This window comes from Lethenteron reissneri, chromosome 69 (genome assembly GCF_015708825.2).
Source record: "Lethenteron reissneri isolate LAM-NWPU_2019-01 chromosome 69, ASM1570882v1, whole genome shotgun sequence".
NCBI lineage: Eukaryota > Metazoa > Chordata > Hyperoartia > Petromyzontiformes > Petromyzontidae > Lethenteron > Lethenteron reissneri.
Window position 1 is genome coordinate 8,056,074 of NC_083847.1, and position 15,351 is coordinate 8,071,424.

The 15,351-nt window shown below is 54.3% G+C and overlaps 1 protein-coding gene across 1 annotated transcript in view; it reads right to left on the bottom strand.

Annotated features, from left to right (window-relative positions):
- The window catches only part of LOC133360568 (intermembrane lipid transfer protein VPS13C-like), a 15,449-nt gene extending 751 nt beyond the window's left edge, over nt 1-14,698 (bottom strand). The window contains exons 1-8 of the mRNA XM_061579364.1: nt 14,594-14,698; nt 10,981-11,094; nt 8,764-8,839; nt 7,404-7,567; nt 6,899-6,944; nt 5,468-5,591; nt 2,578-2,692; nt 1-698 (exon numbers count right to left, since the gene is read on the bottom strand). The exon at nt 1-698 is cut by the window's left edge and continues 751 nt beyond it. Of these exons, the coding sequence (XP_061435348.1) occupies nt 693-698; nt 2,578-2,692; nt 5,468-5,591; nt 6,899-6,944; nt 7,404-7,567; nt 8,764-8,839; nt 10,981-11,094; nt 14,594-14,674 (726 nt within the window). The 5' untranslated portion in view covers nt 14,675-14,698 and the 3' untranslated portion in view covers nt 1-692. The remainder of the gene's footprint in view (nt 699-2,577; nt 2,693-5,467; nt 5,592-6,898; nt 6,945-7,403; nt 7,568-8,763; nt 8,840-10,980; nt 11,095-14,593) is intronic.
- Nucleotides 14,699-15,351: the final 653 nt, after the last annotated feature.

The following is a 15,351-nucleotide window of genomic DNA, read 5'->3' on the forward strand; positions in this document are numbered from 1 at the left end:
CTGTGTGTGTGTGTGTCTGTGTGTGTATGTGTGTGTCTGTCTGTGTGTGTCTGTCTGTGTGTCTGTCTGTGTGTGTCTGTGTGTGTCTGTGTGTGTGTGTCTGTCTGTGTGTGTGTCTGTGTGTGTGTGTCTGTGTGTGTGTGTCTGTGTGTGTCTGTGTGTGTCTGTGTGTATCTGTGTGTGTGTCTGTCTGTGTGTGTCTGTGTGTGTGTCTGTCTGTGTGTGTCTGTGTCTGTGTGTGTCTGTGTGTGTCTGTCTGTGTGTGTGTGTCTGTCTGTGTGTGTGTCTGTGTGTGTGTGTCTGTGTGTGTGTGTCTGTGTGTGTCTGTGTGTGTCTGTGTGTGTGTCTGTCTGTGTGTGTCTGTGTGTGTGTCTGTCTGTGTGTGTCTGTGTGTGTGTCTGTGTGTGTCTGTGTGTGTGTCTGTGTCTGTGTGTGTCTGTGTGTATCTGTGTGTGTCTGTCTGTCTGTGTCTGTGTGTCTGTGTGGTTGTGTGTCTGTGTGTCTGTGTGTCTGTGTGTGTGTCTGTGTGTGTGTGTGTCTGTGCGTGTGTCTGTGTGTGTGTGTCTGTGTGTGTGTGTGTCTGTGTGTGTGTCTGTGTGTGTGTGTCTGTGTGTGTGTCTGTGTGTGTGTGTCTGTGTGTGTGTCTGTGTGTGTGTGTCTGTGTGTGTGTGTCTGTGTGTGTGTGCGTGTCTTTAATCCTTTCAACGGCAGCAGGAATGGAAAGAAAGACACAATCAGATAGACAACGACATAGACACACAGAGAGCCATAGACTCACCACACAGAGACTCACCACAGAGAGCCATAGACTCACCACAGAGACCCATAGACTCACCACAGAGAGACTCAACACACACAGAGACCCATAGACTCACCACACAGAGACTCACCACACAGAGACTCAACACACACAGAGACCCATAGACTCACCACACAGAGACTCACCACACAGACACCCAGAGACTCACCACAGAGAGACTCATCACAGAGAGGCATAGACTCACCACACAGAGACTCACCACACAGAGACCCAGAGACTCACCACAGAGAGACTCACCACACAGAGACCCATAGACTCACCACAGAGAGCCATAGACTCACCACACAGAGACCCATAGACTCACCACAGAGAGCCATAGACTCACCACACAGAGACCCACCACACAGAGACTCACCACACAGAGACCCATAGACTCACCACAGAGAGCCATAGACTCACCACACAGAGACCCATAGACTCACCACAGAGAGCCATAGACTCACCACACAGAGACCCATAGACTCACCACAGAGAGCCATAGACTCACCACACAGAGACCCACCACACAGAGACTCACCACACAGAGACCCATAGACTCACCACAGAGAGCCATAGACTCACCACAGAGAGACTCACCACACAGAGACCCATAGAGTCATCACAGAGAGCCATAGACTCACCACAGAGAGACTCACCACACAGAGACCCATAGAGTCATCACAGAGAGCCATAGACTCACCACACAGAGACTCACCACACAGAGACCCATAGACTCATCACAGAAACCCATAGACTCATAGTGAGGTGAAGTGTGTTTGTGTGATTGAGAGGGTGAGCGAGTGGGTCAGTGGGTTGGTGAATTAGGGGGTGAGTGAACGATAAATTGAATGAGCGGGAGAGCGAGTGAGCAAGTGAGCGAGCGAGTGAGTGAGTGAGCGAATGAGAGCGTGAGTGAGCGAGTGAGTGAGCGAATGAGAGCGTGAGTGAGTGAGTGAGTGAATGAGAGAGTGAGCGAATGAGTGAGTGAGCGAGCGAGCGAGTGAGTGAGCGAGTGAATGAGTGAGTGAGAGAGTGAGCGAGTGAGTGAGAGAGTGAGCGAATGAGAGCGTGAGTGAGCGAGTGAGTGAGCGAATGAGAGAGTGAGTGAATGAGAGAGTGAGCGAATGAGTGAGTGAGCGAGCGAGCGAGTGAGTGAGCGAGTGAATGAGTGAGTGAGAGAGTGAGCGAGTGAGATCATGAGTGAGCGAGTGAGTGAGCGAGTGAGTCAGCGAATGGGTGAGTGAGTGAATGAGTGAGTGGGTGAGTGAGTGGGTGAGTGAGCGAGCGAGCGAGTGGGTGAGCAAGTGAGTGAGTCAGCGAGTGGGTGAGCGAGCGAGCGAATGAGCGAGTGAGTGAGTGAGTGAGCGAGTGATCGAGCGAGTGAGTGAGATAGTGAGTGAGCGAGCGAGTGGGTGAGTGAGCGAGTGAGTGAGCGAGTGAGTCAGCGAGTGGGTGAGTGAGTGAGCGAGTGGGTGAGCGAGTGAGCGAGTGGGTGAGCGAGTGAGCGAGTGGGTGAGTGAGCGAGCGAGCGAGCGAGTGGGTGAGTGAGCGAGTGAGTGAGCGAGTGGGTGAGTGAGTGAGCGAGTGGGTGAGCGAGTGAGCGAGTGGGTGAGCGAGTGAGCGAGTGGGTGAGTGAGCGAGCGAGCGAGTGGGTGAGTGAGCGAGTGAGTGAGCGAGTGAGTCAGCGAGTGGGTGAGTGAGCGAGTGAGTGAGCGAGTGAGTCAGCGAGTGAGTGAGTGAGTGAGCGTCTCCGTGCCAGGCTAGGTGCATGCATGTACCTGCAGCACTTGGTTCCCGGTGCTCTCGCGCAGGCAGTACGGGCGGACGACTCCGTCGGGGTGAATGACGCGCGGAGGTCTCACCCTGACCACCTCCTCCACGGACTCAGCAACTCTGCAGCACACAGACACAGACACACAGACACACACAGACACACACACACAGACACAGTGACACACACACAGACACAGTGACACACACACACAGACACAGTGACAGACACACAGGGAGGTCTCACCCTGACCACCTCCTCCACGGACTCAGCAACTCTGCAGCACACAGACACAGACACACAGACACACACAGACACACACACACAGACACAGTGACACACACACAGACACAGTGACACACACACACAGACACAGTGACAGACACACAGGGAGGTCTCACCCTGACCACCTCCTCCACGGACTCAGCAACTCTGCAGCACACAGACACAGACACACAGACACACACAGACACACACACACAGACACAGTGACACACACACAGACACAGTGACACACACACACAGACACAGTGACACACACACAGACACAGTGACACACACACACAGACACAGTGACAGACACACAGGGAGGTCTCACCCTGACCACCTCCTGCACGGACTCAGCAACTCTGCAGCACACACACACACAGACACAGTGACACACACACAGACACACACACACAGACACACACACACAGACACACACACACACAGACACACACACACAGACACACACACACACAGACACAGTGACACACACACAGACACACACACACAGACACACACACACAGACACAGTGACACACACACACAGACACACACACACAGACACACACACACAGACACAGTGACACACACACAGACACACACACAGACACACACACACAGACACACACAGACACACACACACTTACACACAGACACACACAGACACACACACAGTAAGACACACACACAGACACACACACAGACACACACACACAGACACACACACACAGACACAACAACAACAACAACAACCGCCATTCGCCACTAAGTGGCGGTGACGTCACCACGATGCTTGTGCCAGGCCAAGTGCACCTTGAGGCCACGTGAAGTGTCGAACGCCCGCTGGCAGGAGGTCACGGGGCAGACCCAGGTGCCACGGGTCGACTGACCGAGATGACCGAGATGACTGGCTGATGCACCACCTGTGCCCCCTACTGTACCAACTTGCTGTGCTTTAGCCACCCGGCGCTCCGCTCGTTGTTGTGAGCGTCGCTCCTCCGCCCTCCGTTGTTGTTGGAGGGCGACTGCCTCCAACTGCCCAGTAGCGTCCTTCACGAGCCTCCTCCACTGAGGCCGATCTTGACACCGCTGGTACCAGTCATCGGCAAGTCCACTCAGCTCCACGTCCTCCTGTACCACATCACTCCATCTCTTCTCCAGCCCGTGCCGCGCCCGTCTAGCCCCCTCGATCCGGCCGAACAAAAGCTGTTTAGGCATGCGGTGGCTGGGCATGCGGGCTACATGACCCAGCCAACGCAACCTTGCCTGCCGGAGGAGCTCACTGATGGGACTTTGCCCAGATCTTTCAAGGATTTGTGAGCTCCTCACACAATCCAGCCTGGTTAAACCCAAGATGGATCGTAGGCAGGCCAACCTAAATGTTTCCAACCGGCGAAGATGCTCCACTAGGGGGGTCCACGTCTCGCAAGCGTAGAGAAGGGAGGGAATGACCGTGGCCGAGAAGACCTGAAGCTTCGTGCGGAGCGACAGACCAGGTAGCTTCCACACAGCGTTACGCAACCGATGAAAAGATATTGCCGCTCGACTGATTCGGAGTGAGACCTCTGCTGTTAAACTGGAGCCGGTCATAAGCACACTGCCCAGGTGTGGGAAACTCTCCACTCTCTCCACAACTGCCCCATCACCAATTGGGAGTTGTGGGGGTGGAGTGTCCGATGGTACAAAATACCCAGGCAGGTGAGTGGTGAGTGAGTGGTGAGTGGCCACCCCCTTGACACACACAGACACAGACACACACACACACAGACACACACACACACACACAGACACACACACAGACACACACACACACACAGACACACACACAGACACACACACACACAGACACACACACACACACACAGACACACACACACACACAGACACACACACAGACACACTCACAGACACACACACACACAGACACACACAGACACACACACACAGACACACAGACACACACACACACAGACACACACACACACACACAGACACACACACACACAGACACACACAGACACACACACACAGACACACACACAGACACACACACACACACAGACACACACACAGACACACACACACACAGACACACACACACAGACACACACACAGACACACACACACAGACACACACACAGACACACACACAGACACACACACACACAGACACACACACACACAGACACACACACACACACAGACACACACACACACACAGACACACACAGACACACACAGACACACACAGACACACACACACAGACACACACACACACAGACACACACACAGACACACACACACACACAGACACAGACACACACACAGACACACACACAGACACACACACAGACACACACACACACAGACACACACACACACAGACACACACACACACAGACACACACACACACACAGACACACACACACACACAGACACACACACACACACAGACACACACACAGACAAGACACACACACAGACACACACACACAGACACACACACAGACACACACACACACAGACACACAGACATACAAACACACAGTCCGAGCCAGCCGTGACCCCCCCGCGTGACCCCCGGTGACCCCCCCGCGTGACCCCGCGTGACCCCCGCGTGACCCCGACCTCTTGATGCCGTCCAGGGTGCTGCTCGCCATGTCGATGACCCCCCCGGTGGGTTTGGCCACGACCCCAACGAGCCCCTTGGCCACCCCCTTGAAGAACCCCGCAGCCCCCTCCTGCCTGGCGCCTGGGGGGGTGGGGGGGTGAGTGGGGGGGGTGGGGGGGTGGGGGGGTGGGGGGGGGTGAGTGGGGGGGTGAGTGGGGGGGTGAGTGGGGGGGGTGGGGGGGTGGGGGGGTGGGGGGGGGTGAGTGGGGGGGTGAGTGGGGGGGTGAGTGGGGGGGGTGGGGGGGTGGGGGGGTGGGGGGGGGTGAGTGGGGGGGTGAGTGGGGGGGGGTGAGTGGGGGGGGTGGGGGGGTGAGTGAGTGGGTGAGTGAGTGAGTGGGTGAGTGAGTGGGTGAGTGAGTGGGTGAGTAGGTGAGTGAGTGTATGAGTGAGTGTATGAGTGAGTGAGTGGTGAGTGAGTGAGTGTATGAGTGAGTGAGTGAGTGTATGAGTGAGTGTATGAGTGAGTGTATGAGTGAGTGTATGAGTGAGTGAGTGAATGTATGAGTGAGTGTATGAGTGAGTGAGTGTATGAGTGTGTGAGTGAGTGTATGAGTGAGTGAGTGTATGAGTGTGTGAGTGAGTGTATGAGTGAGTGTATGAGTGAGTGTATGAGTGAGTGTATGAGTGAGTGGGTGAGTGAGTGGTGAGTGAGTGGTGAGTGAGTGGTGAGTGAGTGGGTGATTGAGTGGGTGGGTGGGTGAGTGGGGGAGTGGGTGGGTGGGTGAGTGAGTGGTGAGTGTATGAGTGAGTGAGTGGTGAGTGTATGAGTGAGTGAGTGGTGAGTGAGTGGTGAGTGAGTGGTGAGTGAGTGGGTGATTGAGTGAGTGGGTGGGTGGGTGAGTGGGGGAGTGGGTGGGTGGGTGAGTGGGTGGGTGGGTGAGTGAGTGGTGAGTGAGTGGTGAGTGAGTGGTGAGTGAGTGAGTGGTGAGTGAGTGAGTGTATGAGTGAGTGAGTGGTGAGTGTATGAGTGAGTGAGTGTATGAGTGAGTGAGTGGTGAGTGTATGAGTGAGTGAGTGAGTGTATGAGTGAGTGTATGAGTGGGTGAGTGAGTGAGTGTATGAGTGAGTGAGTGGTGAGTGGTGAGTGAGTGGTGAGTGAGTGTATGAGTGAGTGTATGAGTGAGTGAGTGGTGAGTGAGTGGTGAGTGAGTGTATGAGTGAGTGAGTGAGTGGTGAGTGAGTGAGTGAGTGGTGAGTGAGTGAATGAGTGAGTGAGTGAGTGTGTGAGTGAGTGGTGAGTGAGTGAGTGGTGAGTGAGTGAATGAGTGAGTGAGTGGTGAGTGAGTGAGTGGTGAGTGAGTGGTGAGTGAGTGAGTGGTGAGTGAGTGAGTGAGTGGTGAGTGAGTGAGTGAGTGGTGAGTGGTGAGTGAGTGGTGAGTGTTTCTCACCCTCCACAGGCTTCGTGAAGATCCCAGTCACTCCACCCACAACGCCCTGCACACAGACACAGACACATGTTCCCCAGGTAGCCTCCCAATGGGCTGTAGGGGCAAGTGCAGTCACCCACTGACCCGGTGAACCCCCGTTGAATCCCCGTTGAATCCCCGTTGAACCCCCTTTGAACCCCCGTTGAACCCCCGTTGAACCCCCGTTGAACCCCCGTTGAACCCCCGTTGAATCCCCTTTGAACCCCCGTTGAACCCCCGTTGAACCCCCGTTGAATCCCCGTTGAACCCCCGTTGAATCCCCGTTGAACCCCCGTTGAATCCCCGTTGAACCCCCGTTGAACCCCCGTTGAACCCCCGTTGAATCCCCTTTGAACCCCCGTTGAATCCCCGTTGAACCCCCGTTGAATTCTCGGTGAATTCCCGGTGAAGCCCCGGTGAAGCCAGGTGAAGCCCCGGTGAATTCCCGTTGAATCCCGGTGAATCCCCGGTGAAGCCCGGCACACACCTTGAGCAGGCCCTTGCCGCCACGTGCCAGGCTCTCCTTGAGGTCGCCCGCCGGGCGGTTGCGGTCGGCGCGGCGCTGCCGCTGGAACTCCTCGTCCAGCGTGACGGCGGCAAGGCCCTTGCCAACGCTGCCTGTGATGAGGGAGGCCATGCCAGCCGCACCGCCTGGTGAGAGGGAGAGGGGGTGAGAGAGTGAGAGAGTTAGAGAGAGTTAGTGAGTTAGAGAGTTAGGGAGAGAGAGGGAGAGAGAGTTAGAGAGAGAGTTAGTGAGAGAGAGAGTTAGAGAGAGAGAGAGTTAGAGAGTTAGGGAGAGAGAGGGAGAGAGAGTTAGAGAGAGAGTTAGTGAGAGAGAGAGTTAGGGAGAGAGAGGGAGAGAGAGTTAGAGAGAGAGTTAGTGAGAGAGAGAGTTAGAGAGAGAGAGAGTTAGAGAGTTAGGGAGAGAGAGGGAGAGAGAGTTAGAGAGAGAGTTAGTGAGAGAGAGAGTTAGAGAGTTAGTGAGTTAGTGAGTTAGAGAGTTAGGGAGAGAGAGGGAGAGAGAGTTAGAGAGAGAGTTAGTGAGAGAGAGAGTTAGAGAGAGAGAGTTAGAGAGAGAGAGAGTTAGAGAGTTAGGGAGAGAGAGAGGGAGAGAGAGTTAGAGAGAGAGTTAGTGAGAGAGAGAGTTAGAGAGTTAGAGAGAGAGAGAGTTAGGGAGAGAGAGGGAGAGAGAGTTAGAGAGAGAGTTAGTGAGAGAGAGTTAGAGAGTTAGTGAGTTAGTGAGTTAGAGAGTTAGAGAGTTAGAGAGAGAGAGAGTTAGTGAGAGAGAGTTAGAGAGTTAGTGAGTTAGTGAGTTAGAGAGTTAGGGAGAGAGAGGGAGAGAGAGTTAGAGAGAGAGAGTTAGAGAGAGAATTAGTGAGAGAGAGAGTTAGAGAGTTAGTGAGAGAGAGAGTTAGAGAGTTAGGGAGAGAGGGAGAGAGAGAGTTAGAGAGAGAGAGTTAGAGAGAGAATTAGTGAGAGAGAGAGAGTTAGTGAGTTAGAGAGAGAGAGAGTTAGAGAGTTAGAGAGTAGGAGAGAGTTAGAGAGTTAGGGAGAGAGGGAGAGAGAGAGTTAGAGCGAGAGAGAGAGAGTTAGTGAGTTAGAGAGAGAGAGAGTTAGAGAGATAGTTAGTGAGAGATAGAGAGTTAGAGAGAGAGAGAGTTAGAGAGTTAGAGAGAGTTAGAGAGTTAGAGAGAGTTAGAGAGAGAGAGGGTTAGTGAGTTAGTGATAGAGTGAGAGAGTTAGAGAGATTTAGAGAGAGTTAGTGAGTTAGAGAGTTAGTGACAGTTAGAGAGAGTTCGAGAGAGAGAGTTAGAGAGAGAATTAGTGAAAGAGAGAGAGTTTCTCACCCACGGCGTGTCCCAGGAAGCTTTTCACTCCCAGTGCCACTCCCTCCACAAACTCCTCCGGACCGTGGATGGCTCCCTGATCATCAACATCATCAACAACATCATCAACATCATCAACAACATCAACATCATCAACAACAACATCATCAACAACAACATCATCACCGTCAACAACATCATCAACATCATCAACACCACCATCATCACCATCAACAACAACATCATCAACATCACCACCATCATCACCACCACCATCATCATCATCACCACCACCACCATCAACAACATCATCATCACCACCATCATCATCGCCATCAGCATAACCACACAGCCATCATGAACCCCGTGGCTCTCCCCGTGTGTCTCCCCGTGTGTCTCCCCGTGTCTCTCTCCATGTCTCCCCGTGTCTCTCCCCGTGTCTCTCCCCGTGTCTCTCCCCCCGTGTCTCTCCCCGTGTCTCTCCCCCCGTGTGTCTCCCCCCGTGTCTCCCCGTGTCTCTCCGTGTGTCTCCGTGTGTCTCTCCCCGTGTCTCTCCGTGTGTCTCTCCGTGTGTCTCCCCATGTCTCTCTCCATCTCTCTCCCCGTCTGTCTCCCCGTGTCTCCCCCCGTGTCTCACCGTGTCTCTCCCCGTGTCTCTCCGTGTGTCTCCGTGTCTCCCCCCACGTGTCTCTCCATGTCTCCCCCCCCATGTCTCTCCGTGTCTCTCCCCGTGTCTCTCCCCGTGTCTCTCCCCGCGTGTCTCCCCGTGCGTCTCTCCGTGTCTCTCCCCGTGTCTCCCCGTGTCTCTCCCCGTGTCTCTCCTCGTGTCTCCCCGTGTGTCTCCCCGTGTGTCTCTCCGTGTCTCCGTGTCTCTCCCCGTGCGTCTCTCCGTGTCTCCCCGTCTGTCTCCCCGTGTCTCTCTCCATGTCTCCCCGCGTCTCTCCGTGTCTCTCCCCGTGTGTCTCTCCGTGTCTCTCCCCGTGTCTCTCTCCATGTCTTCCCGCGTGTCTCTCCGCGTGTCTCCCCCCGTGTCTCTCCCCGTGCGTCTCTCCGTGTCTCTCCCCGTGTGTCTCTCTCCGTGTGTCTCCCTGTGTGTCTCCCCCCGTGTCTCTCCCCGTGTGTCTCTCCCCGTGTCTCCCCCCGTGTCTCCCCCACGTGTCTCTCCCCGTGTGTCTCCCCGTGTCTCTCCCCGTGTCTCTCCCCGTGTCTCCGTGTCTCCCCCCCCCCCCGTGTCTCTCCCCGTGCGTCTCTCCGTGTCTCTCCCCGTGTGTCTCTCTCCGCGTGACTCCCCCCGTGTCTCCCCCCGTGTCTCCGTGTCTCTCCCCGTGTGTCTCTCCCCGTGTCTCTCCCCGTGTGTCTCCCCGTGTCTCTCCCCATGTCTCTCCCCGTGTCTCCGTGTCTCCCCCCCCCCCCGTGTCTCTCCCCGTGCGTCTCTCCGTGTCTCTCCCCGTGTGTCTCTCTCCGCGTGACTCCCCCCGTGTCTCCCCCCGTGTCTCCGTGTCTCTCCCCGTGTGTCTCTCCCCGTGTCTCTCCCCGTGTGTCTCCCCGTGTCTCTCCCCGTGTCTCTCCCCGTGTCTCCGTGTCTCCCCCCCCCCCGTGTCTCTCCCCGTGCGTCTCTCCGTGTCTCTCCCCGTGTGTCTCTCTCCGCGTGACTCCCCCCGTGTCTCTTCCCGTGTCTCTCCGTGTCTCTCCCCGTGTGTCTCTCCCCGTGTCTCTCCCCGTGTCTCCGTGTCTCCCCCACGTGTCTCTCCCCGTGTGTCTCCCCGTGTCTCTCCCCGTGTCTCTCCCCGTGTCTCCGTGTCTCCCCCCCCCCCGTGTCTCTCCCCGTGCGTCTCTCCGTTTCTCTCCCCGTGTGTCTCTCTCCGCGTGACTCCCCCCGTGTCTCCCCCCGTGTCTCTCCCCGTGTGTCTCCCCGTGTGTCTCCCCGTGTCTCCGTGTCTCCCCCCCCCGTGTCTCTGCCCGTGTGTCTCCCCGTGTCTCTCCCCGTGTCTCTTCCCGTGTCTCCGTGTCTCCCCCCCCGTGTCTCTCCCCGTGTCTCCCCCCCCGTGTCTCTCCCCGTGTGTCTCTCCGTGTCTCTCCCCGTGTGTCTCTCTCCTCGTGTCTCTCCCCGTGTCTCTCCCCCCGTGTCTCTCCGTGTCTCTCCCCGTGTGTCTCTCTCCTCGTGTCTCTCCCCGTGTCTCTCCCCCCGTGTCTCTCCCCGTGTGTCTCTCTCCGCGTGTCTCTCCCCGCGTGTCTCACCTGGTAAGGTTCGTAGAAGAGACTTTCAACTCCCTCTGAGAGTCCTCGCAGCAGAGCCACGGGGTTACCCATCACGTCCAGACCCAGCAGCAGCACGTACGCCTGCCTGATGAACTACACACACACACAGACACTATACATTATACACACAGACACACACAGACACACACAGACACACACACACACACAGGCACTATACATTATACACACACACACAGACACACACAGACACACACAGACACACACACAGGCACTATACATTATACACACAGACACAGATACACACACACACAGACACACACACAGACACAGATACACACACACAGGCCCAGCAGCAGCACGTACGCCTGCCTGATGAACTACACACACACACACAGACACACACACACACTATACATTATACACACAGACACACACATTATACATTATACACACAGACACAGATACACACACAGACACAGATACACACACAGACACAGCAGCAGCACATACGCCTGCCTGATGAACTACACACACACACAGACACACACACAGACACACAGGCACTATACATTATACAGACACACACAGATACACACACACAGACCCAGCAGCAGCACGTACGCCTGCCTGATGAACTACACACACACACACACTATACATTATACACACAGACACACACTATACATTATACACACAGACACACACACAGACCCAGCAGCAGCACGTACGCCTGCCTGATGAACTACAAAGATACAAAGATCCCCCGTGTAGCCTTAACAGACTGTAGGGGCAAGTGCTGTTAGCGAGCACCTATGAAGGCCGGAACGGCACACGAGGGGGTGGGTGGCCAGCACCACGCCCGACCGCCTTTGTCTCCCCAGTGGCGATGTTTACACACCGCACCAGGTACTCATTTGAGGCTGAGTCGACCTAGGGGAGGCCCAGGACCGGTTCAGATAATCGTCACTGGTGTCGGCCGTGAACGGGAATCAAACTCGGGTCACCAGGTTCGTAGCGCAGCGTAGCGCTAACCACTACTACACTACTGCTCCCCTACTGAACTACACACACACAGACACACACAGACACACACACACAGACTATCTATATATATAAATCGCAAATCTGTCTGTCTGTCGGTCTGTCTGTCTGTGTGTGTGTCTGTGTGTGTGTCTGTCTGTCTGCGTGTCGCCGGACCATACGCAGTTTCATTGGACGAAATGTGAGGGATTTGTGAGACGCGATTGGTCCGTTTGGTTTTCCACGGCGGTTGCCCCTGGCAACGGGTAGCGACGCATTCGCTGCGGGGTGGACGCCATTTTTAATTCCCGTAAAAAATATGCGCACGCATTAACACGCGACTCTGAGGTAAATTCATCAAAGTTTCACGTCCTCTTCACTCCCATCCCACCCCAATGTGTGCAATTACTATTATAGGCTCCGTAGATAATAAAATTATAGCGATTAGACAGTATTATTGTAGCGCGGGGGGGGGGGGAACAGCACCCGTACCCAGCCTCAGCCGGGTGGGCAATTTAGGCGAGGCCAGAGGCTCTGCACGGTACTAGGCCTCGACACCCACCACGCGACTCTGAGGTAAATTCATCAAAGTTTCACGTCCTCTTCACTCCCCCGCCACCCCAATGTGTGCAATTACTATTATAGGGTCGGTAGATAATAAAATTATAGCGATTAGACAGTATTATTGTAGCGCGGGGGGGGGGGGTAACGGCCCCGGTTCAGCCTCAGCCGGGTGGGCAATTTAGGCGAGGCCAGAGGCTCTGCACGGTACTAGGCCTCGACACCCACCACGCGACTCTGAGGTAAATTCATCAAAGTTTCACGTCCTCTTCACTCCCCCGCCACCCCAATGTGTGCAATTACTATTATAGGGTCGGTAGATAATAAAATTATAGCGATTAGACAGTATTATTGTAGCGCGGGGGGGGGGGGTAACGGCCCCGGTTCAGCCTCAGCCGGGTGGGCAATTTAGGCGAGGCCAGAGGCTCTGCACGGTACTAGGCCTCGACACCCACCACGCGACTCTGAGGTAAATTCATCAAAGTTTCACGTCCTCTTCACTCCCCCGCCACCCCAATGTGTGCAATTACTATTATAGGGTCGGTAGATAATAAAATTATAGCGATTAGACAGTATTATTGTAGCGTGGGGGGGGGGGGTAACGGCCCCGGTTCAGCCTCAGCCGGGTGGGCAATTTAGGCGAGGCCAGAGGCTCTGCACGCTACTAGGCCTCGACACCCCACCACACTATAGGCCGTACATACTACTGCACAGCGGCCGAGGAGATCGTGGCTGGGGGGGGGGGGGGGGCAGGGGTAGCAGCCCATCTGTGTATATATGTAAGGTTATTAATAAATATATTTTTCACCCGGGCAACGCCGGGTACTTATGCTAGTACATTATATACACAGACACACGCACATTATACATTATACACACACACACAGACACACACACTATACATTATACATAGACACACAAACAGACACACACACACAGACAGATACACACACAGACATTACACATTATACACACACACACAGACACACACACAGACAGATACACACACAGACACACACACAGACACTATACATTATGCACACACACACAGACACACACACAGACAGACAGACACACACACTATACACACAAACAGGCACACACACTGTACATTATGGGTGAGTGAGCGAGTGAGTAGGTGAGTGTGTGGGTGGGTGAGTAGGTGAGTGTGTGGGTAAGTGGGTGGGTGAGTGTGTGGGTGGGTGAGTGGGTGGGTGAGTGAGTAGGTGAGTGAGTAGGTGAGTGAGTAGGTGATGTGTGTGGGTGAGTGGGTGGGTGAGTGAGTGTGTAGGTGAGTGAGTAGTTGAGTGGATGAGTGAGTAGGTGAGTGAGTGGGTGAGTGAGTGTGTGGGTGAGTGAGTGTGTGGGTGAGTAGGTGAGTGAGTGAGTGTGTGGGTGAGTTGGTGAGTGTGAGTGAGTGGGTGAGTGAGTAGGTGAGTGAGTGTGTGGGTGAGTGGGTGGGTGAGTGAGTGTGTGTGGGTGAGTGAGTGGGTGAGTGTGTGGGTGAGTGAGTGTGTGGGTGAGTAGGTGAGTGAGTAGGTGAGTGAGTGAGTAGGTGAGTGAGTGTGTGGGTGAGTAGGTGAGTGAGTGAGTAGGTGAGTAAGTAGGTTAGTGAGTGTGTGGGTGAGTAGGTGAGTGAGTGAGTGTGTAGGTGAGTGAGTAGGTGAGTGGATGAGTGAGTAGGTGAGTGAGTGGGTGAGTGAGTATGTGGGTGAGTAGGTGAGTGAGTGTGTGGGTGAGTTGGTGAGTAGGTGAGTGTGTGAGTGAGTGTGTGGGTGAGTGTGTGGGTGAGTAGGTGAGTGAGTGAGTGTGTGAGTGAGTGGGTGAGTGTGTGAGTGTGTGGGTGAGTAAGTAGGTGAGTGAGTAGGAGAGTGAGTGTGTGAGTGATTAGGTGAGTGTTTGGGTGAGTAGGTGAGTGAGTGTGTGGGTGAGTAGGTGAGTGTGTGAGTGAGTGAGTGTGTGAGTGTGTGGGTGAGTAGGTGAGTGTGTGAGTGAGTGTGTGGGTGAGTAGGTGAGTGGGTGAGTGTGTGGGTGAGTAGTGGGTGACTACCTGGTTGGTGTAGTGTTTTGTGGCGTCAGTGAGAAGTTTCTGCAGCGTTGAGAACTCGTAGCTCACTTGGAAATACGCCATCCTGCACCAACATCAACATCATCACCATCACCAACATCATCATCATCACCAACATCAACAACATCAACAACATCACCATCATCATCACCAACATCAACATCATCACCATCACCATCATCACAATCATCACCAACATCACCACCATCACCAACATCATCAACATCATCATCACCATCAACATCATCAACACCATCAACACTAACATCACCAACATCAACATCACCAACATCATCAACACCAACATCACCAACATCAACATCACCAACATCATCAACATCACCACCATCAACAACCACCATCACCAACATCAACATCACCACCATCAACATCACCACCATCACCACCATCCTACACTACCATCACCAACATCACCACCATCACCAACATCAACATTACCAACATCACCACCATCAACAACCACCATCAACATCACCAACATCATCATCAACATCACCACCTCCATCACCAACATAATCAACATCACCAACATCAACATCACCACCATCACCACGATCAACATCACCACCATCAACATCACCACTATCACCACCATCCTGCACTACCATCACCAACATCATCACCATCACCAACATCACCAACATCAACATCACTGAGTGACTGGCTGAGTGACTGGCTGAGTGACTGGTTTGAGTGACTGAGTGAGTGACTGAGCGAGT